Source organism: Mesoplodon densirostris, chromosome 1 (assembly GCF_025265405.1).
Source record: "Mesoplodon densirostris isolate mMesDen1 chromosome 1, mMesDen1 primary haplotype, whole genome shotgun sequence".
NCBI classification, from domain to species: domain Eukaryota; kingdom Metazoa; phylum Chordata; class Mammalia; order Artiodactyla; family Ziphiidae; genus Mesoplodon; species Mesoplodon densirostris.
In genome coordinates this window covers 115,746,263-115,773,264 of record NC_082661.1, presented here as the reverse complement: position 1 = coordinate 115,773,264, position 27,002 = coordinate 115,746,263, and the positions used below count along the sequence as shown (strand labels likewise).

The 27,002-nt window shown below is 38.1% G+C and overlaps 1 protein-coding gene across 1 annotated transcript in view; it reads right to left on the bottom strand.

The window, feature by feature from the left end:
- The window catches only part of RYR2 (ryanodine receptor 2), a 727,841-nt gene that overhangs the window by 153,169 nt on the left and 547,670 nt on the right, over positions 1 to 27,002 (bottom strand). The window contains exons 57-61 of the mRNA XM_060096737.1: positions 18,372 to 18,449; positions 17,131 to 17,206; positions 6,312 to 6,435; positions 5,641 to 5,756; positions 2,063 to 2,127 (exon numbers count right to left, since the gene is read on the bottom strand). Coding sequence (XP_059952720.1) covers positions 2,063 to 2,127; positions 5,641 to 5,756; positions 6,312 to 6,435; positions 17,131 to 17,206; positions 18,372 to 18,449 — 459 coding nt within the window. The remainder of the gene's footprint in view (positions 1 to 2,062; positions 2,128 to 5,640; positions 5,757 to 6,311; positions 6,436 to 17,130; positions 17,207 to 18,371; positions 18,450 to 27,002) is intronic.

Sequence of the window (27,002 nt, the reverse complement as noted above, 5' to 3'; positions counted from 1 at the left end):
TTTTCACATCATGCAGTTCCGTGCCTGAAAGGTTCAATAATAATCAGTGATGACCTTCTACTGAGTCTCCACTATGTCTGAGGATTGTAACTGATATGCTATCATTTCATGTCTCCCAGTAACCACTCTGTATGGTAGGTGCCATCATCCCTGATTTCCAGGTATTAAATTGAGATGTAGAAAGTGAATGATTTACTCAAAGTCACACTGCCACTTACCTACCTGCACAAAGCTCTTGCCTGGCCTCTGTCAAAGCCCACCTCCCAATTCTGCCCTCTAATCCTGATGGCTGTTGGCCAATTCCTCCCCCTCCTCTGTCCACAGGCTTTGTACCTGCCACTCACTCTGAAACGCTCTCCCCACACCCCATGACCTACTCACTTCACTCCTCCTGCAGGCCTCAGTGCAGTGGCACTTCATCAGATAAGCCTTTGCTGGCCTGTCAACTAGATAAACTCCCTGTATCCTCTGGCCTTTGAACATCATTTGCAATTTTATATTTTATGTGTATGATTTTCGGGTTAGTCTCTCTCCCTAAGAGTCTATAAGGCACACAAGAGAAAGAAACATTTCTAGGTTTGTTTCCCATTAAAGTCCTCTCCTGGCCTCTATGACTACTGCTTGTTCTGTTTCATTTACTACTGATGCACCAGTGCTTAGGACCTTGTTGCAAGCCTGTAGCAAGCGCTAGATAAATATTTGTTGAATAAATAAATGAAAAAAGTAATAATAACTGGCATTACCAGTATTTAGACTCAAGCCTGTCCAAATACATTTTTCCCCTACAAGGTAGGTATATTTTTTAATAATAGGAATACAAAAGCTTTTAGTGATCTTCCTAGGAAGTGGTGACACTGCCTGAACTTAGTGATTGACATATAATAGGTACTCAATAAATATGTGAATGAATGATCACAGACTTAGTAGAAATTAAGCCACATTAGGCATGCATCTGCAAACAAAATCACTAGGGGCGCTGAGTGCACAGGCAATGAAATACAAGAATGTATTTTAAAAGTGTGATTAGAGGCCATGAATACAGCACTTCTGATCACTGGTTCTCAAGGGCGATTACATCCTAGCAGAAAAGGTAACCAGCAACGTGCAGCCCAAGACAGACTTCAGAGGACTGATACAGATTTGGGGTGCAATACTGAGTGGAAGGAAAAGACAAATCTCCCTTACAGTAAAAGGTACAATTCTGAAAACATATAATAGAAACCAAATATTAATCAGTCAAAATAACATGTCATTTTGTAAATGACCTATAACCACCAAATGCAAGTACTTTGAGAGGAAATGGACGGAAATCATTAGGTCTTCAGGTTAACTAAAAGATATTGTAAATAGGAAAGCTTCCTAAGGGCATTCGGTCTTTGTGATAGTGAATCTCCAGGACATAATTCAATGCATGGCACAGACGAGGCTCAGAGTAAACACTGAGTATGTGAATGGACCCAATGTGGACACTCTGCAACTCCTTCCCATACTGGCTGGAATGTGCACACAGCAAATTCTTGATAAATTCGTATTAAACGGAATAAATAAAAATCATGGGATATACTCTAAATATGAACAATTGATTCTCTCTGAGCCTCAGTTTTCCTCTTCTGAGTAGGATTCAGGTCCCACAAGGATTCTATAGTATAGGTTCTTATAACATACCCACTGATAAATTAACTCATGCTTTTCCTCTTTAACAAAGAAATATTCATCTAAAAATTTTAAATCAGAACAATATTCAAATGTTAGGAAATAGAATGTTTCTCCTTTATGTCATATGATAAAGCCAAAAAAGAGAACTTTGAGTCAGACTTCACAGAGGACAAAGTCATTTGAGAAATACGGTACGGAGAGCAGAGCGAGTTAAAGCATGACCAAAGGTGCTGGGAGCACATTTAGCCCACATGATTCATGCAGTAATTTTCATGCCACAGAATATTTAGTTAGAGTAGAATTCACATTTGTAGACAAGTGCATTCCATAAAGAGGCAACGATCTAAAGAGTATATTTGGTAAACAAACATATTGAAGGAAATACAGGACGGATTGTATACTGTACTTTAGCAAAGAACTTGATTTCTTGTTCGTAAGGGAAATGTTCGCCTTTGCTTCTGCTGCCACCATCTGTAGACATGAAGAGTTTTTAGGTACACGTTGCACTTCAAACATTGCAAGATATTCACCCCAAATGCTAAGTTTAGAACACATTGCTAAATGCGTTACCCCACTAAACTGAATACAAAAATATAAAGGCTAACTTCAGTTGTGCAATTTAAAAAAAGATTAAAAACATACCCAAACCAAAATAAAAAAGCTCTTGAGACAGCCCATACATGTGGTTATAAGCACACACATACTGGTGTAGCTTTGAGATCTGACTGACATGTAGGGAGGAAACTGGAATAAAGTAAAAATCCCACATTTTTAGCAGTAAAATCCCACATTCTCTTTCAGTAAGAAAGAAGCTCCCTGGGGTGAGAAAAGTGAGTGGAAAATAAGCAAACATAATTTGTTAGATTTTAACATGGACCTCTAAATAAAGATAGTGACTTCTTGGTGTGACTGCAAGTTACAGCCTTTAATATTAATATACCAATGGAAAAATTTCAGGAAGCCAGCACCTGTGATGAAGGGGAGGACCACAACTATAATACTAGGTTGGAAAATTAACATTCTTTTAAAGAATAAAAAAGTTCACCAGTGTCAAAAGATAATTTCCATAAGCAAAGCAAAAAGCCCTGAATTTTCCCCATGGTGTAGAAAATGAGTTCAAGGTTAAGAACTGATTGACTGAATGCATTTAGCTTAGAAGGTGGCCTTTCCTACCTCCCTCATGCATATAAAGGAGGTTTCATGCATATAGAAGAGGTAGCAATAAACTATAATAACCACGATGCTATGCAGAACAGATTGGAGAGCTAAGAATTTCAGAACTGGATATAAGGTTTCAGTAAAATCTGTAAGCAGAGCTTCCATATTTTGTAAGAATCAAACTGACTTTTCCTTGAAAAAGTTCTTTTGCACATAGAAATGAAAACAATTTGAAATACGCTTTATTAAATCTTAAGCATAAATTCAGGATAATTTTTAGAGAACTTAGGTAATACTCTGTAAAATCAGACAGTGCTCTTCCCATGAATAAGTAAAAGAAAATAATGGCTTTTCAATGCTTGCGAATTTCAATTTCTTTTAAATCACTTTTGCACTAAATCTCTCTCAAGCATATTATGCAGAATGGCTGGATCCACCTAAGGGACCTTCTCATATAAACGTTATTAAGACAGAAATTTGTACCTATCTAAATCTGCTAATATTTCAAAGAACTAAATAGGAAATATCTTTCCTTTCATTATATATTTTAACAAAAATGCCTCTGTATAAAATGTGAAAAGATTTGGAGAGAATATGATCTGTGATGTAATACAAAAATTCAAAAAAGGCATAGGCATATTCTTACCATGACCATGAGTCTATGTTTAAGAATGAATATATTAAAGATGTGTAGCAAAGGAAATAAAGTGTAAGATAAAAGAAGAAGGTATTACAGAAATTTTGGGTTTTAGTAATAATGAAAAATGAAAACAAATGATTGTGTAGACAATCTCAACTCTGCTTCTCCTCTTGACAGAGTTCTTGTACATAATTTGCCTTGCCAAAGGCACCTGAAAAAGGAACAGGTAACATCAGCAATTGTAAAAAAAAAAAAAACTAATTTTGTTGGGCTCTATATTAATCTAACCTTATTTCTCCCCAGAATTCTGTTCATAATACCTTCTCTATCCTATAGAAAGAAAGAAATGTGTGAAGTGGGTGAATCTGCCCTGTAGTTAGCTTCTCACCACTCCTTACACACAAACGCCGTCCTAGGAGTTTTATTCAGAAACTTGAATATAATGTGAATAAGGCAAAGCCTAAACACATTTTACCCTTCAAAGTTCTGTTTCTGCTACCCATACGTAAGCAAAAACTTTTCTTACTCCCTTTCCAAATGATCACTCTTTATTCCCTCTTCTCCTCTCTCGTCAAAAAAGAAGCCTGGATCCCAGAGCTGCTACTCATACAGATATTTTTGAATGTGGATTAGAAATGTCAACACTTAACTTTGTGCATAAAATCTTCAAAAGTTCACCATGGCCTCATGCTTGTTCTTTGGTCAAATTTCATTCAGACTAATGTGGCTACTAGTCAAGGTGACTATCATATTTAAAAAAATATATTGTTGGATGAGTTACAAAGAGACTGCATATTACAGATTAGTTTGTATAACTGGCCTTTATGAAAAAGATGGTTAAGAGAGGAAAAATATAGCATTTGTACTGTAGCTAAAGAGGCAGGTGGGAAAAGAGGGAGGTTCTTTAAGAGAACGATGCTCAAGTAGAAAATCTCTAATCACATTTGGGATCCAGGGGCCAGGAACAAGAAAATACCAGAGCTCGAATTTCTATAAACTTTAATCTGATGCTGTGCTGAAAACTAATATAAATCCTAAGAAAACAGCAGCAAAAAGAGTCCTTGGTTAGGAGGGGTTTGTTGCTGATGTATCACTAAGGGATCTAGGACTATGGGCCCCAAGGAAAGGGGCTGAAAACAGAAAGAATGAGGGTCAAAAAACCAAAACAAAAACAGAAAGAGAAACTTAAAACTGGAAAAGAAAACAAGAAGATCACCACCAGCAGAGCACACTGCCTTTCAAAAAGGACCAAACTCTACTTCTTTATATCCTAATACCAACCAGTGGCTGGAGGGGATCTGACACAAAGGTGAGTAACTGACAACTTGAATTTTAATTCAACAATGCTGAGGACAAACACAAAATAAGAGAAGTGAGAGGAGGCTGTCTTGATGATCTGTGCTGAATCTTAGATTTAAAATAAGGAGTTCTTTTTGTACTTAAATGGCACTGAGCCAGATGGGGAAGAGGTCTTTCCTTTTACTCTAAGAGAATAATCAAGTATTCTGTATTGCAGATACTATAATATAAATGTGTAACCCTGCAAAGGCTAAACTCATTGTCTAGAAATTTGGAGAATCCATAGAGTTTTAGTTTAGTTTTTTTTTTTTTTTTTTGCGGTATGCGGGCCTCTCACTGTTGTGGCCTCTCCCGTTGCGGAGCACAGGCTCCGGACGCGCAGGCTCCGGACGCGCAGGCTCAGCGGCCATGGCTCACGGGCCCAGCCGCTCCGCGGCATATGGGATCCTCCCAGACCGGGGCACGAACCCGTATCCCCTGCATCGGCAGGCGGACTCTCAACCACTTGCGCCACCAGGGAGGCCCTAGTTTAGTTTTTTTTAAGAGCAGAGAAATTAATTTCATAAGGAAAGATTTAAGTGTACCTTAAAATCTGATGTCCATCCAACATATCTTTCAAAATGAAAACTCAATGTCAATAAACATTTTAAGGCAAAAAGTATTACATGTTACATTTTTTTTAAGTTCTCAAAATTTACCCATCCTTAAAAATGAGTTTGCCTATTGACTTTTGGACTCAAATTAGTATTACGATGGATAGAAAGTGTTTATACCATCCGGGAGCAGATCACAAGCATCCCAGTAGTCTATGCTGTTCTAGCTCCTGATGTTGTAAATGTTAAGAATAACAAAAACTGGGCTGTTAGTAATAGGACTATGGTACCTACCAAACTCCAGGATATACTGGTGGGCTTCGTCCACATAGCGAATGAGTTGCTGAAGGAAACTATAGGCAAATCGTTTCTCAATAGAAGGAGTGTCCAATTCCAGGTCCTTGAATCCTCTAGAACAGCAAAAAGGAAAAATGGAAACCAACACCTACAAAGACTGCTAGAAGGTAAGGTAAAAACGAAATATATTTTTTAAATACCTACATATAGAGAAGTATATTTAATATTTTACACATAGCAATATATAGATGTGTATATATATACACACACAGATATAGATAAATTTGCAAGGTTAGCTAATATTCTTGTAGCTAAAAACAAAAAAGATTAAATTTATAAAAAATACTTTGCACCTGATATAAAACTGTACTAAATAACTATTACTATGTATTAAAATGTTGCATTTAGAAAAATAGAGTGTCATTTTTGCCTAGGGATTTTGCCTAAATGATGGATGGGGACTTAACATAAGAAGTGTAAGAACGCAATTATGTGGCACAACCGCTAAGGGCATTAATGTTTCTGACACATATATTTTGAACATACTAAACAGTAGCTCTAAGATTTAAAGAGAGCACTGAGTTCATTTTCAGACTTAAATCTGATAGGGATATTTAAATATTCAGTCTTATAACGAGAATGTGTAACTGGAGTAGGTGTGCTTTTACCTGGATACAGCATAGCCATTGATCTGCAGGAACTTGAGGATGTCCTGTGCTTTTTCCCTATCCTTGGCTTTCTCTTTGGCCGTCAGTGTATCATAGGGTACCAGCAGGGGATGGTTTCCACCTCCTAAGAGGATGTCAAGACAAGAACACAGCATAGTAATTAGAAAATAATGTGAAATGAGATATGGCTGCATGTATAATAGGACTGCACTACAGAACTTCTGGTGTCCTCCACTTATACACAGGATATATAGGACTCATATAAGACTCTTCCCTTTATGGAGCCTTTAATGCTCCAATTAATTTAGGAAACCTGTTCAAAAAGGACTGTGCTTATGCCTTCTAAGAGGCAATTAAAACATGAACATACAGGCATTTGTAATTTCAAATGCCAATGACATCTGCAATCACACAAGAAAGGAAAAGCTGTGTTCTCCTCTCCACTGGAACTCCAAATGCAGTGTATTTATGCACCAAAACATGCACAGCTGGATCCAGTAAAATTACAAGGCATGTTTCAAGCAATATGCTTCATTTGCCACCACACAGAGAGAAGAGAAAAAAATGTCTTAAATATGGAATTTTTATTATGCCTCCCAGATCAGAGAGTACTTTATGGTCACATCTTTCTAAATATACAAAACCCATACTTAGACTGCTGGTACAAGTTGGTTGCTCTTAAATATCTAATAAAAGTAACATACATACTTGATTAAGAATTTTGGCAAGAACCTAGGTTTCTACTATACCTCTTCTGGTAAGACATACTACAACCATTCTTTTAGATTTGAAAATTCTGGGAAGCACTTAAACTTAAAAAAAACTGGTAAAAAGAAAACAATTTATAAAATTATAAATTTTATAAAAATTATAAAAATTTCAAAAAATGCACTGGTAATTCCAGATATTAAGATCTGTCTGATACAGGGAATGCTATTAAAGCAGCAGCAAAATGAATAGCACAGTATGACCCAAATTTAAAGTTTACAAAACACATATAGGAATATATTTTATGTGGGATGCTGAAATTCTTTGAAATACAACTGCTAAGGGAACACCAGAAAAAAATAACTATTTTGTTTGAATTATGATGACAACATAGAGACTATTAAATCCCTGTCCAATGGGGTTAAGCCAGGAGCTCCCCAAACAATCATAAATGTTGAATCGGTCCCACACAATAAATAAGCAGACAAAAAGACAAAGGAGAAAACGCCATGCTCTCCTAGAGCTTGCTTTGACTGAGAGCGCCATCTACAGAAATGCAATCACGCACTGAACCTTCTGACCATTAGGTGCCACCATACACCACAAATGCAAAGGGAGAGTCAGGAACTACCACGTTAACACGAAGCATATTAAGAAGCCACCAGTAATTTTACAGTATGATACAATTATTAATGTAATATAATACACCTGTCAGTAGAATACAATTCTCATGTGCTACTAAGAAACATTTTGTGGACAGCAAGAAGGATATAGAATCAACTACTAGCCCACTGAGAACAAATTTGACTTCTATTCTAATCACAGATAGAATTTAAAAGCATATTTTATGAAAAATTTTATAAAGCAGACACTTAATTTCATCATGCTGCGATCATAACCTATTTAGAAATTCCACTATTGCATGTAGTCCTTTATTCCTAGAAAAATTGGCAACTTAATTTGTATTCCACAATGATCTGGGTGGGGGGAGGTCAGACACTAATAGGTTACTCTGGGAAGGGTGAGGGGCAAGGGGGGTGGGGAAGAGGAAAAGAGGGAGAGAGAGAGAGAATGAATAAAGCCTAAACTTTAAAAATCCTAAGAACACAAAGTACGCTCTGACTCTAAAACCCTTCAGAACTAGATAGGGTGGGTTCTTTGAAGTCAGCCAACAGACTGGAAATGATGTCCTTTGCTGTGCCACTTAGCTAATGGCAGTGTGACTACCTTGACCTTGCCTATTTATAACATGAGTATAGATATTACGTGGAAGGGAGGTAAAGAAACTAGCTAAACCTGAGAGGTGAATAAATACGCAGGAGTTCCTAGGACTCTGCCTCAAACATACTGCCTGGCTTGTGTACTCATTCATGCTAAAGGGTCAAAATTGATACCAGCACTGTCCTTGGCTTAGTGACAGATCATTGCAGCCCAAAATATGTGGCAGGGGGGAAAGAAGAATAAAAAGAAATGCTAGTTCTTTACATTTTTCACTAATTGGGGAGCCTGGATAATATTTCTTGGACTCTCACTCCTTTTTTCTATTCATAACATACTCCTTAAACCGCCTGATTTCCCCCAAACTCTGCTAGCTTCTTAAAGTAGATTGGGAGGGCACTGAGGAACAGATAACCTGGGTGAGCAAAAGAGGAAATTTTCTCCCGGTTTTTCTAAAGCAGATTCATCTTCTGCACATAGATGTAGGGATGATAAAAGAGCCCTGAGCCCTGGATGGGGCTGAAACAAAAGTGGGCAGGTTTGGCACGGACTCTCTTAGTTGTCCAAGTGTCTAAATGACTAAATGGCTATTTCAAGTCATTTCCTTATTCCTGACTTCCTGGCTTCTCTCTTCTCTCCTGCTGTTTCTCTGTCTCTTTCCTATTGTTTTTCAATGTCTCTCTCTCTCAAACACACACACACACACACACACACACACACACACACACACACACACACACACACACACACACACACACACACACACACACACACACACACACACACACACACACACACACACACACACACACACACACACCATAGGTACTAAGACACGCAGTAGGTGACAGGCCTCTCCCAGACTCCCACCCATATCTTCTTGGAAGCAGAAGCAGAGTAGTCAGAACACAAGTTGGCTGTCAAAGTCTCCAGGAGAGGGAACACGTTGGAGAAAAGACACCTGTGGTTTCTGTCCTAAAACTGTCCACAGTCTCAAGCCTCTCTGGTTCCAAGAATCATTTCTCCTTCCTTTAGCCCCAATAACTTAAAAGTCAAGATCCAGTGCTATATATTTCAATACCTTTCCTATTGGCCTGCTGTTTTAGGGCCAAACAACTCACTTTCTCCTTTGAAAGGGTAGCCTTCATGGGGTAAGAATACTAATTTCACCACCTCACCTTTTAGCCTTTGCTGCAACTGTGCTTGTCTCCCCCCTACACAGTATGAATTTGGACCAATACAAGCTGGATGCAGAGATACAGATGCCTCATTTATGAGTGATGTGCTTCAAAGAAAACACTGACTGTAGGACACCTAATGGCTGGCCCAGAAATTAAAGGATGATGATTTTCTAGCATACTTATTAGAAGTGAGTACTAAGGTAGCTGCTTATTACTTTTAGTTGTAACCAAACCATAGTGATTGAAACACACTTAGAAAACAAAACTGAATTTTTTTCATGTAATTTGCTCATGGAACAAATAGTAATTTTGTTAACTAGTTATGTGGACAATGCTCCTTCAATAACCTCACTAAGTGAAAATTCTATGACTCTGTAACTCAGTTATCCATCCATCCTTCCATCCATCCATCAGCCAATTAAACAACTGATCATTCATTTTACAAACACTGATGGAATGTTTCTAGAAAAACAGGTCTAGCCCTTAGCCAAATTCTTGAATAGGCAATTTTGGTATATGGAATCCTTTTTGTTTGTTTCTATGCCCAATTCTAATTTGTTTTACTCAGTTTCCTAGTGCTTGGTGCCTGGTACCACCCTCCAATATCACAGCTATTCCTTTGATTATGAAATATCTCCACCTCCCAAAATGATCTCCTTCTCTATTCTTACCTGTATCAATAAATAAGAAATAGAGAGTTTCCTGGTGTCCAGAGCTGTACAATAAGGATGACAAAAGTAATCAAAATTGTGGCCCTGAACCTGAACTATATTCTCATTGGGGGAAAGAGACCCACATAGGAAGTAACTAAAGAAAACACACACACACACACACACATTATAAACAATATGTGTATAATCTAAAGCTAATGCTGCTGATTTATTCAGCTAATACTGAATAAATAACAATGAAAGAGATCATCAGATACATTAAACTGAAGAAAATTTATGCAAATATCATATATTTATATTAAGAAATATAATTTTCTCAATAAACTAAGAAAAGATTTGAGAAATGACTAAGAGAATACTAGGTTGTTTTAGTATTTAACAAAAACAGCAGAAAAGAGCAAGCAAAAGAATATAAGAGGGGCAGAGTCAAGATGGCATACTAGGAAGATGCAGAATTCACATCTCCGCACAACTAGGGCATCTACCAGGCCCCGGTGGGGGACCGCGGACACCTGAGGGGACGGGAGGAACCCCCAGTGACAGGGCAGGATGCGGGGTGTGGGGGGAGTGAACGGGGAGGAGAAGTGGCGGCCGGACAGGACTGGCGCCCCTTAGGGGAAGGGATCCCAGGCCCGAAGGGGGAAATTGGGGAACCACTGGGAGGGCAGAGGATCAAAAGGGAGCGTGGTCAGGTTTCCCCTGCTCACTTGGACCCCCAGGAACCTGCTGAGATCCTGAGCCTGATCCTCTGCACACCGAGGCCCCCTGCAGCCACGTGGGTCCTGAGGGAATGGGAGGTGGGGAAGGGGGAGGAAAAGTAAAGGCCAGACCTCCGGGGCCAGCACCCCTGAAGGGTGGCTGGGGGAGGGAAGGAGTTCCTACACCTAGCAGGACCCACCCACGGTTAGGGGTCCAGTGGCGACAGGGGAGACCCTGGGGGAGACGGTGGGGGAGGGGCACAAAGGAATGGAGGGGAACAGGGCCAGCGCTTTCCCTGTCCACTTAGGCACCAGGGAACGTGCTGGGCTCCTGGTCCTAATCCTCTGCCCTTGGAGCCTCCCTCTTGCCCACAGACCCCAAGCCCCGCACCTACACCCCCACCCAGGGCCCCACCTCTGCACTCAGAGACCCCCTCTGAGACCTCCTCCAACGTGCTGGCCCTGAACTCCACCCACACACCCTCACTCAGGGCCCTACCTCCAAACTCCGGAAGTGCACACTCCAGACACTCTCCTTTCCACATGCTGCCTCTCCACTTCCGTGCAGGTCCTAAGCAGAGGTCCCGGCCCACCCAAAACCCCACCCCTGCCTAAGTTCCACCCACCACCCAAACCCCACCCCTATAGCCAAGGCTTTTTTGTTTTTTTCCTCTTTCAGATTGGGGTTCTGCTTTACCTGGTTGATTCACTGTTGTTGATTCTTTTATATATATATATTTTCCCAATAAATATTTTATTTTTCTTATTTTATTTTATTCTTTTTTTGTTTGTTTGTTTGTTTTTGCCGTACGTGGGCCTCTCACTGCTGTGGCCTCTCCTGTTGCAGAGCACAGGCTCCGGACGCACAGGCTCAGTGGCCATGGGCCATGGGCCCAGCCGCTCCGCAGCATGTGGGATCTTCCCGGACTGGGGCACGAACCCGTGTCCCCTGCATCGGCAGGCAGACTCTCAACCACTGCGCCACCAGGGAAGCCCCTATTTTATTCTTTATACTTTGTCAGTGATCTCTCCTTTTGGTGTGTTGCCACCCCCCCACCTGTTTTTTTTCTGTTGTCGTTTTATTTTACCTGGCTGCAGTTGTTTCGATTATAGTTTTATTTTTCCTAATATATTTTTTATCTTCCTAATTTTATTTTGTTTTTTATTCTTTGATATTGTACTGCTACTCTTTTTCTTTCTTCCTTTTCTGTTTTTTTTTTTTAACTACACCATGAAGTTTGCAGGATCTTGGTTCCCAGGCCAGAGGTCGGGCCCAAGCTCCTGTGGTGGGAACTCTGAGTCCAAACCACTGGACTAACAGAACCTCAGACTCCAGGGAATATCAATCAGAGTGAGGCCTCCTGGAGGTCCTCATCTCAGCACCAAGACCCAGCTCTATCTAACTGCCTGCAAATTCCAGTGCTGGATGTCTCAGGCCAAACAACCAGTAAGACAGGAATACAGCACCACCCATCAAAAAAAAAAAAGAAGGAAACGAAAAGAAAAATGTGTTACAGACGAAGGAGCAAGGTAAAAACCTACAAGACCAAATAAATGAAGACAAAATAGGCAACCTACCTAAAAAAGAATTCAGAGTAATGATAGTAAAGATGATCCAAAAACTCGGAAATAGAATGGAGAAAATACAAGAAACATTTAACAAGGATCTAAAATAACTAAAGAGCAAACAAACGGTGATGAACAACAAATTCCTGAAATTAAAAATACTCTAGAAGGAATCAATAACAGAATAGCTGAGGCAGAAGAACGGATAAGTAAGCTGGAAGATAAAATGGCAGAAATAACTGCCAGGGAGCAGAATAAAGAAAAAGAATGAAAAGAATTGAGGACAGTCTCAGAGACTTCTGGGACAATATTAAACACACCAACATATGATTTATAGGGGTCCCAGAAGAAGAAGAGAAAAAGAAACGGTCTGAGAAAATATTTGAAGAGATTAGAGTCAAAAACTTCCCTAACATGGGAAAGGAAATAGTCAATAAAGTCCAGGAAGCACAGAGAGTGCCATACAGGATAAACCCAAAGAGAAACATGCTGAGACACATATTAATCAAACTATCAAAAATTAAATACAAAGAAAACATAATAAAAGCAGCAAGGGAAAAGCAACAAATAACATTCAAGGGAATCCCCATAAGGTTAACAGCTGATCTTTCAGCAGAAACCCTGCAAGTCAGAAGGGAGTGGGAGGACATATTTAAATTGAAGAAAGGGAAAAACCTACAGACAAGATTACTCTACCCAGCAAGGATCTCATTCAGACTTGACAGAGAAATTAAAACCTTTACAGATAAGCAAAAGTTAAGAGAATTCAGCACCACCAAACCAGCTTTACAACAAATGCTAAAGGAACTTCTCTAGATAGGAAACACAAGAGAAGGAAAAGACCTACAATAACAAACCACAAACAATTAAGAATATGGTAATACGAACATACATATCAATAATTACCTTAAATGTAAATGGATTAAATGTCCCAACCAAAAGACAAAGACTGGCTGAATGGATACAAAAAAAAGACCTGTACATATGCTGTCTAAAAGAGACCCATTTCAGACCTAGGGACACATACAGGCTGAAAGGGAGGGAATGGAAAAAGATACTCCATGCAAATGGAAATCACAATAAAGCTGGAGTAGCAGTTCTCATATCAGACAAAATAGACTTTAAAATAAAGACTAATACAAGAGACAAAGAAGGACACTACATAATGATCAAGGGATCAATCCAAGAAAAAGATATAACAATTGTAAATATTTATGCACCCAACATGGGAGCACCTCAATACATAAGGCAAATGCTAACAGCCATACAAAGGGAAATCGACAGTAACACAATCATAGACGGGGACTTTAACACCCCACTTTCACCAATGGACAGATCATCCAAAATGAAAATAAATAAGGAAACACAAGCTTTAAATGATACATTAAACAAGGTGGACTTAACTGATATATATAGGACATTCCAGCCAAAAACAATAGAATACACTTTCTTTTCAAGGGCTCATGCAACTTTCTATGGGATATATCAAATCTTGGGTCACAAATCAAGCCTTGGTAAATTTAAGAAAATTGAAATCATATCAAGTATCTTTTCCAACCACAATGCTCTGAGACTAGATATCAGTTACAGGAAAAAAAACTGTAAAAATACAAAAACATGGAAGCTAAATAATACACTACTAAAAAATCAAGAGATCACTGAAGAAGTCAAAGAGGAAATCAAAAAATACCTAGAAACAAATGACAATAAACAAGATAACCCAAAACCTATGGGATGCAGCAAAAGCAGTTCTAAGAGCGAAGTTTATAGCAATACAATCCTACCTCAAGATACAAGAAAAGTCTCTAATAAACAACCTAACCTTACCCCTAAAGCAGTTAGAGAAAGAAAAACAAAAAAACCCCAAAGTTAGCAGAAGGAAAGAAGTCATAAAGATCAGATCAGAAATAAATGAAAAAGAAATGAAGGAAACAACAGCAAAGATCAATAAAACTGAAAGCTGGTTCTATGAGAAGATAAACAAAACTGATAAACCATTAGTCAGACCCAAGAAGAAAAAAAGAGAGAAGACTCAAATCAAGAGAATTAGAAATGAAAAAGGAGAAGTTACAACAGAGACCACAGAAATACAAAGCATCCTAAGAGACTACTACAAGCAACTCTATGCCAGTAAAATGGACAACCTGGAAGAAATGGACAAATTCTTAGGAAAGCACAACCTTCTGAGACTGAACCAGGAAGAAATAGAAAATATAAACAGACCAATCACAAGCACTGAAATTGAAACTGTGATTAAAAATCTTCAAAAAAACAAAAACCCAGGGCAAGATGGCTTCACAGGCGAATTCTATCAAACATTTAGAGAAGAGCTAACACCTATCCTTCTCAAACTCTTCCAAAATATAGCAGAGGGAGAAATACTCCCAAATTCATTCTACGAGGCCACCATCACCCTGATACCAAAACCAGACAAAGATGTCACAAAATAAGAAAACTACAGGCCAATGTCTCTGATGAACACAGATGTAAAAATCCTCAACAAAATACTAGCAAAGAGAATCCAACAACACATTAAAAGAATCATACACCATCATCAAGTGGGGTTTATCCCAGGAATGGAAGGATTCTTCACTATATGCAAATCAATCAATGTGATACACCATATTAACAAACTTAAGGATAAAAAAACCATATAATAATCTCAATAGATGCACAAAAAGCTTTTGACAAAATTCAACACCCATTTATGATAAAAACTCTCCAGGAAGTAGGCATAGAGGGAACCTACCTCCACATAATAAATGCCATATATGACAGACCCACAGCCAACATCATTCTCAATGGTGAAAAACTGAAACCATTTCCTCTAAGATCAGAACAAGACAAGGTTGCGCACTCTCACCACTCTCATTCAACACAGTTTTGGAAGTTTTAGCCACAGCAATCAGGGTAGAAAAAGAAATAAAAGGAGTCCAAATCAGAAAAGAAGAAGTAAAACTGTCACTGTTTGCAGATGACATGATACTATACATAGAGAATTCTAAAGATGCTACCAGAAAACTACTAGAGCTAATCAATTAATATGCAGAGTAGCAGGAATCAAAATTAATGCACAGAAATCTCTTGCATTTCTATATGCTAGTGATGAAAAATTTGAAAGAGAAATTAAGGAAACACTGCCATTTACCACTGCAACAAAAACAATAAAATACCTAGGAATAATCCTACCTTAAGAGACAAAAGACCTGTACGCAGAAAACTATAAGACACTGATGAAAGCAATTAAAGACGATACAAACAGATGGAGAGATATACTATGTTCCTGGATTGGAAGAATCAACAATGTGAAAATGACTATTCTACCCAAAGCAATCTACAGATTCAATGCAATCCCTATCAAACTACCAATGGCATCTTCCACACAACTAGAACAAAAAATTTCACAGTTTGTATGGAAACACAAAAGACCCTGAACAGCCAAAGCAATCTTGTGAAAGAAAAATGGAGCTGGAGAAATCAGGCTCCCTGATTTCAGACTATATTACAAAGCTACAGTCATCAAGACAGTATGGTACTGGCACAAAAACAGAAATATAGATCAATGGAACACGATAGAAAACCCAGAGATAAACCCACACACACATGGTCACCTTATCTTTGATAATGGAGGCAAGAGCATACAATGGAGAAAAGACACCTCTTCAATAAATGGTGCTGGGAAAACTGGACAACTACATGTAAAAGAATGAAATTAGAACATTCCCTAATACCATACACAAAAATAAACTCAAAATGGATTAAAGACCTAAATGTAGGGCCAGGCAGTATAAAAGTCTTAGAGGAAAACAGAGCAGAACACTCTATGACATAAATCACAGCAAGATCCTTTTTGACCCACCTCCTACAAAAATGGAAATAAAAGCAAAAATAAACAAATGGGACCTAATGAAACTTAAAAGCTTTTGCACAGCAAAGGAAACCATAAACAAGATGAAAAGACAGAAAGAGAAAAACAAATGCCATATGCTAACACATATATATGGAATCTAAAAAAAATGGTTCTGAAGAATCTAGGGGAAGGACAGGAATAAAGACACAGACGTAGAGAATGGACTTGAGGACATGGGGAGGGGAAACTGTAAGCTGGGACAAAGTGAGAGAGTCGCACTGACATATATACACTACCAAATGTAAAGTAGATAGCTAGTGGGAAGCAGCTGCATGGCACAGGGAGATCAGCCCAGTGCTTTGCGACCACCTAGAGGGGTGGGATAAAGAGGGTGGGAGAGAGACGCAAGAGGGAGGGAATATGGGGATGTATGTATACATATAGCTGATTCACTTTGTTATACAGCAGAAACTAACACAACAATGTAAAGCAACTATACTCCAATAAAGATGTTAGAAAAAAAGAATGTAAGAGACAATTACATAACTGGACTGAACAAAACAAAGAGGCTGAAGATGGGAGATAGAATGAAATAAGAGAAATATTTAAGTTGGGGATAGAAGTCAGTGAGGGAGGTCTACGTAACTAATAGAACACCTCGGGTATTAGGATGAGAAATATAGTTATCTACATGCTAAAATGGGCAAGAGAGAGCCACCAAAATTCTGAGACATGAGGAAATATACACTAGCAATCAGGAAATCAGGAAATAGCATTTCCACCTTGAAACTATTACAGCCATATTTGAACCATTCTAATAAAATAAAGTTGTAATGAGCTCTTATGCTGAAAAGACTATTTTATCCTTATCATACGTTCATGTACTCAAACTCTGTTTTTTTTATAAGGATTTTTAGAAAATACTACCTTTGGACTCCAGTTCCAGTTTCTTTTTCTTTGCCCAAATATTATGGTAGTTTTCAGCCATCATTTCTGCCATAGCCTTAAAAGAACAAAATATTTAGCAACTAAGTTATACTCTAAAAGGATAGTAGAAAAAAGATAACTTTGTCTTCCAATATGTAATATCAAAACACACTTTAAATTAATAAATTGTAGTGTCTTAGTGCTAAAACACATGTAAAAAGATAATTAAGCACAGCTTTGTTATTTAGAATCTGAATTTCAGAGGATTCTAATGATCTGTGAATTTACAAACCAGCAGAGGTGATGTGATGGGAATGGTCATTGTTCTTTATAATGTTTAAAGATACATGTTTTGTTAATTTAATAATGAAACTTCAAACTAGCTATGGACTTTAAAAATATGTTTATTTACAAGTTCTTATTTTAATTTCTAAAGTTTTAAAAGATGATGTAAACCTTACTGAATGAACACTGAATGCAGAGAGCATCAGACAAGCAGTCTAGATCCATGTCTGTCCCAACCTAGGTCAGTCTGAGGTCTTGGATGAGACTTGGCCTCTGTGGCCTTTGGGTTTTGACAAGATTACCTCCAAGATTCCTTTCATTTTTGATTTTCAAGTTTACTATGTCATGTTAATACATTTGTACTAGAGCAATGACAAAGGGCAAGCCAAACAATTTAACAATCCATAGATTTTTTTATCTTTATATACTTATATCTCTTGGAATAATACTAACAATGCCAATGTCATTGTCTGATCATTATATTGACCTGTTAACTTATGTTCCATGGAAACAAACTTTATCTTTTCACTCAAATCAGGCAATTCAAAGTAGGTTCCTTAGTGACAAAGGAGACAGACAGAACTATGGTGGAGAAAGCAAAATGCCATCAGTTTCCCTGGATAAACAACTTATAATATATATATTCTTTCATGAGTAATTAAAGTGATCCTTGAGCAGAGCATTATAAACTACTGATTTAGTCTCTTCTCACATACAGCTATTTAATTATATTAGGACTTTTACATAGATATGATCTTTAAAGAAAATATATTATCCTAGAAAAAGTTCTATCAACTTTTACAGCATTAAAAGCTTAGGGTACATAATCTATAAACTCCATGGACCTTCTATATGATCACTACATTCAAATAATTCATGCTGTAAAATACATGCAGGAAGTGTTACAGTATGCTTTTTAAAAATGAAATTTGCAGAATATTTTTAAAAGTACTTACATGCAGATCTCTGGATAGTGTAACATTGCTCATGTCAATGGCTCGGGGGCTATAACCATGGGCGGCATCTACAGAAACCTAGATAATTTGCAAAAAAAAAAAAATAGCATCTCATTAAAAAACACAGTAGAGAGAGATTTAAGAGACACTTTGAAAATATAAGGCAAACAAAATTCCAAGTGTAACGTTTCCTCAGATAAAACTGGCAAGTAGCTACACAAATTGATTTTGCAAACATATCTAGCAGATTAAATTATATTTGGGTGTCTGACAAGCATTTATGATTGAATAATACATCCCAATATCTTAGGGATTGCTAATCTGTAAAGTTAATGATCAGGATTCAACAAATTATGTAGTGAGTCCAAGATTCTGAAATATTACCGGAATCAAAGGATAATTGAATTCTTGAGTTTCTTACAAATTCTAATTGGCTGCAATGAAATTTTCTTTTCCTCACACAAACGGTAGTTAATCAAAGAGGTCAGTATTTATAAATGTCTTTATGGGCAAAACAGATAAAATAAAGCCAACTTTTTAATTTTAAAAGTGCATCATATAGTACTCAGTGATTTGTAACGACACCCTCAATCACCAGAGGGTTTCCTTAATATTTAAATTTTGACATTTTAAGGATGAAATCTGAAAAACAAAAAAAAAACCCTACAGAATGGGAGAAAATATTTGCAAATGATGCGACTGACAAGGGATTAATTTCCAAAATATAAAAACGGCTCATATGGCTCAGTATCAAAACAAAACAACAACAAACACCCCAATCAAATAATGGGCAGAAGACATAAACAGACATTTCTCCAAAGAAGACATACAGATGGCCAACTGGCACATGAAAAGATGCTCAACATTGCTAATTATTAGAGGAATGCAAATCAAAACTACAATGAGGGGCTTCCCTGGTGGCGCAGTTGTTGAGAATCCGCCTGCCGATGCAGGGGACACGGGTTCGTGCCCCGGTCTGGGAAGATCCCACGTGCCGCGGAGCGGCTGGGCCCGTGAGCCATGGCCGCTGAGCCTGCGCGTCCAGAGCCTGTGCTCCGCAACGGGAGAGGCCACAACAGTGAGAGGCCCGCATACAGAAAAAAAAAAAAAAAAAAAAACAACTACAATGAGGTACCACCTCTCACTGGTCAGAAGGGCCATCATTAAAAAGTCTACAAATAACAAATACTGGAGAAAGTCTGGAGAAAAGGGAACCAACCCTCTGACACTGTTGGTGGGAATGTAAATTGGTGCATCCCCTATGGAAAACAGGATGGAGATTCCTCAAAAAACTGAAAATAGAGTTGCCATATGATCCAGCAATCCCATTCCTGGATATATAACCAAACAAAACTATGATTCAAAGAGACACATGCACCCTTATGTTCACTGCAGCACTATTCACAATAGCCAAGACATGGAAACAACCTAAGTGTCCATCGACAGATGAATGGATAAAGAAGATGTGGGGGCTTCCCTGGTGGCAGAGCGGTTGAGAGTCTGCCTGCCGATGCAGGGGACACGGGTTTGTGCCCCAGTCCGGGAAGATCTCACATGCCGTGGAGCGGCTAGGCCCGTGAGCCATGGCCGCTGAGCCTGCGCGTCTGGAGCCTGTTGCTCCGCAATGGGAGAAGCCACAACAGTGAGAGGCCTGCGTACCGCAAAAAAAAAAAAAAAAAAAAAAAAAAAAAAAATGTGGTACATATACACAATGGAACACTACTCAGCCATGAAAAATAATGAATGCCATTTGCAGCAACATGGATGGACTTAGAGATGATCATATTAAGTAATTCAGAAAGAGAAAGACAAATACCGTATGATATCACTCACACGTGGAATCTAAAATATGACACAAATGAACCTATCTACGAAACAGAAACACACTCACAGACACAGAGAACAGACTTGTGGTTACCAAGCGGGAGGGGGTTGGATGGAGTGGGAGTTTGGGATTAGCAGATGCAAACTATCATATACAGAATGGATAAACAACAAGGTCCTACTGTATAGCACAGGGAACTGTATCCTGTGCTAAACCATAATGGAAAAGCATATAAAAAGAATGTATATATATGTATAACTGAATCAGTTTGCTGTACCGCAGAAATTAACACAACATAAATCAGCTATACTTCATTTAAAAAGACAAGAATGAAACCTATCTTCCAATCAACTGCAAGAGGGTTTCACTTACTGTCAGGAGCTCTTACCTCATTCCACCCAACGGCATATTATGGAAAAGTATGCCACAGAAACGAATTCTGGTTCATGCTTATAAATCTGAAATTATATTTGATATATTTCATAACTGTGTATATTCTCGTCAGACATGGATAAACAAAAAGCTAAATAAAAGGTACAATACAGCTCAGATCTGTGCCTGTGAACCAAAGGGAGGCTATTATGTGCTACCATTAATCATGTTCTCACGGGCTACACTCAACTCACCGTTCAGTTTTAAGTGAATCTTGGCTTCTGTGTCAGTACTGAGCCACTGCTGGGTACCATCCATAAGAGAATGCAGAATAAAAATCACAGTTTTTTCTCCCTTAAATACCCATGAAAGGAAATTGAGACTTAGAGAACTTAAGTGACTCGCCCAAGGTCACAGAGCTAAAATTCTGAGCAGGCAGGATTCCAACTCAGGCTGTCTGACTCCAGGCCCACTTCTCTCTCACTGTCACCTCTTTTCTTCAACATATCACAGTATATTTCTTTCCCCAGCACTCTACTACCCCTGCCCTCTCTAATGTAATCAGTTTCCAAGTTGCCAAATTCAAAGTCTTCTTTGCAGCTACCATCATACTGGTCCTTCTACACTGGACATGACTAACCACCACTCAACCAGCCCCCTCGTTTCACGAAACCACCCACCTGGCTCTCCACTTCCCTCTCTGATCTCTTTGCCTCCTTCTCTGGCTCCTCTTCCATAAATGACCTCGAAATATTTGTGGCTTTCTGGGTTCCCTCTTCAGTTGTTTCTTTCTTTATTCTAAATGCTTTCTTTAGGTGTCCCTATCCACATCTACTTTAAATATTTCATTTATCAACCATGTTTTATTAAAACCAAAAATGAGTTGATCCAGCCTAGCATTGCTTCTCTGCTCTAGACTTACATTTTCAACTATTCATTACCATCTCCATTTGGGATTCTATAAGTGTATTCATTTTCTACTGCTTCTATAATAAGCGACTGCCAGAAATGTAGTGGCTTAAAACATCACAAAGTTATGAGAAATCTGAAACAGGTCTCAATTAGCTAAATTCAAGGTGTCCACAGGGCTGTGTTCCTTTCTAGAGGTTTTATCAAAGCATCTTTTCCCTGTCTTTCCCAGCTTCTAAAGGCTACCCACATTTTTGACTCATGGCCCATTCCTCCATCTTCAAGTCAGCTATACTACATCTCTCTGACCTTCCTTCTGTAGTCACGTCTCCTTTGTCCAAAGCCAGGAAAGGGTATCCACTTTTAAGGATCCTTGTGATTACGCTGGACCCACCATTAATTCAGTAGAATCTTGCCCATCTCAAGATCATTAACCTTGATCACATGGGCAAACATAATCACATTGGCAAAGCCCCAGGAAATCAACCTTTCTACAGACAACAGTGATTGGGGATCATCTTTGGAGCCAGAATTCTGCCTAACACGACATCTAAAATCAAAAACATATTCTCTCCTTGCCACCCACCCCCCAGCACTAACCTCATCTCACATACGCTACCCAGCTGGTAGGCCAGTACAGACCCATGGCAACCCCCTCTGATTAGCCCTCCTCATTTGCTATTATGGATCAGTCACAAAATTCTGTCTCTTCTACTACAAAACACCTCTGGGATACATCCGCTTTCCTCCATGTCCACTGTCTTTGCTCTAATTCATATATTTAATGTTTTTGTTTTGTTTCATGCAATGCATTCAATATCCTCCTAAGGAGTTTGTCTTTCTGCCTTCAATCTCCCCCTTCTCTGATTCCTTCTCCACTCTGTTGTGAGAATTACATTTCCAAAGTATTTATTTTGTTATTCCCTGACTTATAAGCCTTTCCACTGAACAGTAAAAATCTGCAGGCCTAGGCTGAGCCTTACTCATCACAGTATTCCCAGAGCCTGGCACAAGCCATCTTTCATCAATTTCAGGACTATAAAATGATTCCCAATCTCACAGATATTGAAATATGGCAAACATGCGTCTTAAAACTAATTTTTAAAAAAGCATTAGACTCTGCAAATTTTGTTGAATAAATGAATCAAATAGAGTTGATATCGATAACTTTATTTGTTCCTAAAATAAAATTCTCAGTATTTAATATCCTCTTAGACCATGTTCCTTATATAACTGAAATTTATATCCTTTTAGCTTTAGAGTAAGTTATTGAGGCTGGTTTAAAGAATGCAAGTAGATATTTGTTTATTCAGAGATAGAGTCTTTTCATGTTTTTCATAACCTGTTTCTCTCCTTTACATTCACAGTAATCACAAGACTGGCCAGGTCTTCTATAATTTCAAGTTACCTGGGATACATACCATCTCTGTATTTAATTAACTCTAGTCTTCTTAGCAATAATAATAACAACAAATAACAACCACCATGTGAATGGTTATGTGCAAGGCACATAGATTATCTCATTTCTTTAGAGCAATTCTGAAAAGGAGATACTGCTTTTTGTCATTTTAAAATGAGAAGAGGATCAAAAGAATTACATAATTTTAAGCCATTATATCATGTAAATTGTAAACAGCAGAATCAAGTTTTTAAAGTAATTCTGTCTGACTCCAAAGCACTTCTCAACTTTCTTAAGACGGCCACCAATGTTCTGCCTGATTTGGCCCCTAAGACCTCTCTTCCCATCTCCTTGTTACTCATGAGCTCCAATCTCACTGGATTCCTCATTTTCCCTCACACACGCCAGGCCACACTCTCATCTCAGAGCACGTGCACAACTTGCAACATCCTTCCCCCAAGTAGGTCCAACTCCCTCCCTTCTATTCAATTTATCTTCTCCATGAAATCTGCTCTGATAACCCTATATCATACTGCAACTCGTCCCAAAAGGCTAACCAACTCCCCTGCTCTGCACTCGGAATCTGCCTTTCCATGCTACATTTTCTCTTTCCATAATATTTATCACATTTTGATGTAGTATGTAATTTACTTATATCTATTATTTACTTTCCCCATTAACATGTAAGCTCTATGAGAGCAGAGGTTTTTGTCTATTTTGTTCATGGACCTATTTGAAAAGCTCAGGATAGTACATGGAACATAGCAGGTGCTCAGTAAATAACTCTTAAAAGAATGAATGAATCATTCCTCTATCCTAGTCTCTATTTTAGTTCAAGATAGGTAACACCTTCCAAATTTCATTCCCATCTTCCTCTCCTTCTCAGGTTATAAGCTTATTTTTTAAATTTGTTTAAATAATTTATACCCTACATGTGTAATAAAAACCAGATATAAGAAATTAAAATTGGGAGGTAAATAAGTAATTACTGTGAACCTGTGGAATGTGACTGAAATTGTCAGAAATGTCCTCCTTTTCTGCTGACTTGAGTGACGACCAAGAAGTCAAAATCCACCAATTTAGCTGCTCTACTCAGCATCTCCTCACTGATAATTATATCAGCATCTATACACTCTATTCTTTTTTTTATTTTATTGAAGTACAGTTGATTTACAATGTTGTGTTAATTTCTGCTGTACAGCAAAGTGATTCAGTAATATACACATATATATATTCTTTTTCATACTCTTTTCCATTATGGTTTATCACAGGATATTGAATATGGTTCCCTGTGCTATACAGTAGGACCTTGTCATTGATCCATCCTATATGTAACAGTTTGCATCTGCTAATCCCGAACTCCCAATCCATCCCTCCCCGATGGCAACAAGTTTGTTCTCTATGCCTGTGCATCTGTTTCTGTTTCGTAGATAAGTTTATTTGTGTCATATATTAGATTCTACATATAAGTATACACTCTATTCTATATCCTGTCAAGTTATTGGCTTTGTCATTGTCCATATATTACCTTAATGTGCACATTACAAAACCCTAATGGAGTGGCAAATTTCCTGAAATCGTGATTCCTGTAGTGTTCATGGTAAACAAAAGACATTAACAGTGTTACTGATCCACGTAAAAATAATAATGATCATAATTAGGTCTAACATTGAAATATATGCCCGTCACTCCTTTAAGTGATTTATAAGCATCACAACATGTAATTCTCACAATAATCTTTTAAATTAGATGCTCTCTTCTGTTTCACTTTGAAAAGGAGAAAACCGCAGCATAGAGAGGTTAAGCAGTTTGCCTGAGCTCACAAAAAAGCTATCTACTCCACGGTGAGACCAGGATTTCAACCCAGACAGGCTGTGCCAGATCTTGCTGAGTTAAACACAGGCCGCTTCTGCCTCACAGATGGAGTGCTGAGCCCCAGTGGAAGGAAGCTAAGAATATCAGCTCCAGAATCATGTCAACAGGTGATCTCAATTCACCCAACTGCAGTCCTTAGTATAAAGTGATGCCACCAAAAGTGTTCCTTAATTTATTCAAGAGTGTATCTATTACATAATAGAAAACATCTTTAGAGTCACATGGGAAAATCAGTAATGGAGAGAAGAAAAGACATTAAGAAGTTTGGCAAGATGATAACTGAAAAAGATGATAATACTGTTAGGTTAGTAATTAAGAAATGACGAGCTATTTTAACATTTCAAATAATGTTGGATTATGCTTCAAGAATGTTTGTGTGAAAATAATGGCAAGGATTATAAATATATTTGTGGCATTTGTTGCTCTCTGTTTCTGATACTGATAGAAATATAGAAATATTCTGTCCTTTTATTTTAAACTACTGAAAGGTCAAAGTACTACAAACTCAAATAACCTCTTTTACGTACCTTCGAAGAAATACTCTCTGGCATTAAAAATATATAAATAATAATGGTCATAATAAGAGTTACCATTTACTGAGGGAAACAGATTGAGTAACGTGCCCAGCAGTTTATTTCTAGAAAGTGGTGGTCCCAGGATTGAAGCCCCAGTGGTCTACCTCCAGAGCTGTCCCTCTTAATCCGTACATCTGGCATAAGCACCTCCTAATATTTTGAAATGACGTAGGAGATTTAACAATATATGTCATATGTCACACATGTCACTCTGAAAATCATTAAGACTTAAGAGATGATTATAGGGTATCAATTAATAGTATCTATTGAGGGTTTAATGGGAACTGAAAACTGCACTAGAAGCTAAGCAGGGTGTAAGGAAGAGCAGAAATATATACAACATACACAATTTTTTTTTTTTTAGCCATCTTGGGAAAAGTTTATTGAAATTCAGAAAAACATAATTATGATTTTCCCAGGGTTAAAACAAGGTAATCCTTTTCTGAAGATGGATTGGTTATAGCTTGTGCATTATAATTCACAGAGTCTGTAATCACTTCCGATGTTTTAGAATCAGTTTCTTAAATTTCGCGTAACATTTTGTATCTGACATGATCCAGTACCATTTTGGAGTTTGTTATGTTTCATCATTGGTTACTGTTTTTTTTTTTTTTTTCAGAGATGCTCACAAAAGTATGAAATCTATAAGTTATTTTAGTCTTCAGGTGAGCGTGGCTAAAACTGTGGTATGAACCTTTGCTTCTCTCCCTTTTCTGGTATTTTTGAAAAATTCGAGAGATAAGACAGGCAGAGGCATACTCAGCAGTCTGCCCTACTTGCTCTGAGAGCAGTGGCAGGAAAAGGTATGGCAAAGACAGCAACAAGAGAACGGAGTACCCCTCCTTTCTGTTGCAGCCCTTCCCTTGCCCTCTCTGGGCTGTGCTCCAGCACGTTATAGAGGCCCAGGTTTTCTGGCTAATAGACAGGTCTTTTTTTTTTGTCTGCCTCCTACCATTTCTACCCTTTATTGCTGGCCCACAGAATCGGCACCGTTATTGTTTCAAAGGGCATGTTCTCATTCAACATATACGATTTTAGATTAGAGCACATAATTTTTCCTATGAAGGGCAGTGGGAGAATCTATTTTATTTCTCCTGGCAGAGCTTAAAGTCACTTCCATTATGTAATAATTTCCTTATTTCCTATACAACTTACAGGAAAAAAAAACAAAACATCATTCCATTCTCTGCACTCTGAGCATTTTGTACATAGCCTAAATCTTATTGTTGTGGTAGGTTTAACTAGACTGTCTCTAACACCAAATTGTGAGTCTCTAGGAGTAGAATTGGATCTTATTATCTTTGTATTCCTATCACCTAGTCCTCAGTTTGTGCTCAATATTTGTTCAAACAGATTAAAACAAAATGTGATTTAGTTAGAACTGTGTGTATACATGATAACAAGGTAAAATATGCTTTTACAGCTTCTATCTCCAGGATACTTAAGAGAATATGATGTAAAATACGCCCAAATCAGAACTTAATCTATTTAACAGTACTATATTTCAAATATGAAGCATGTGAAGCACACACTTTGAGTACCTTCATTTTCTTTTTTTCAAAAATGTCATCTATATAAATGGCAATAATAAACACAACAGTTTGGTTAAACCAAAGGCAGTGGCCCAAGCAGTCTGGAAAGGGACGACGACAGGTTTAGCTCCCAGGAGAAATGAA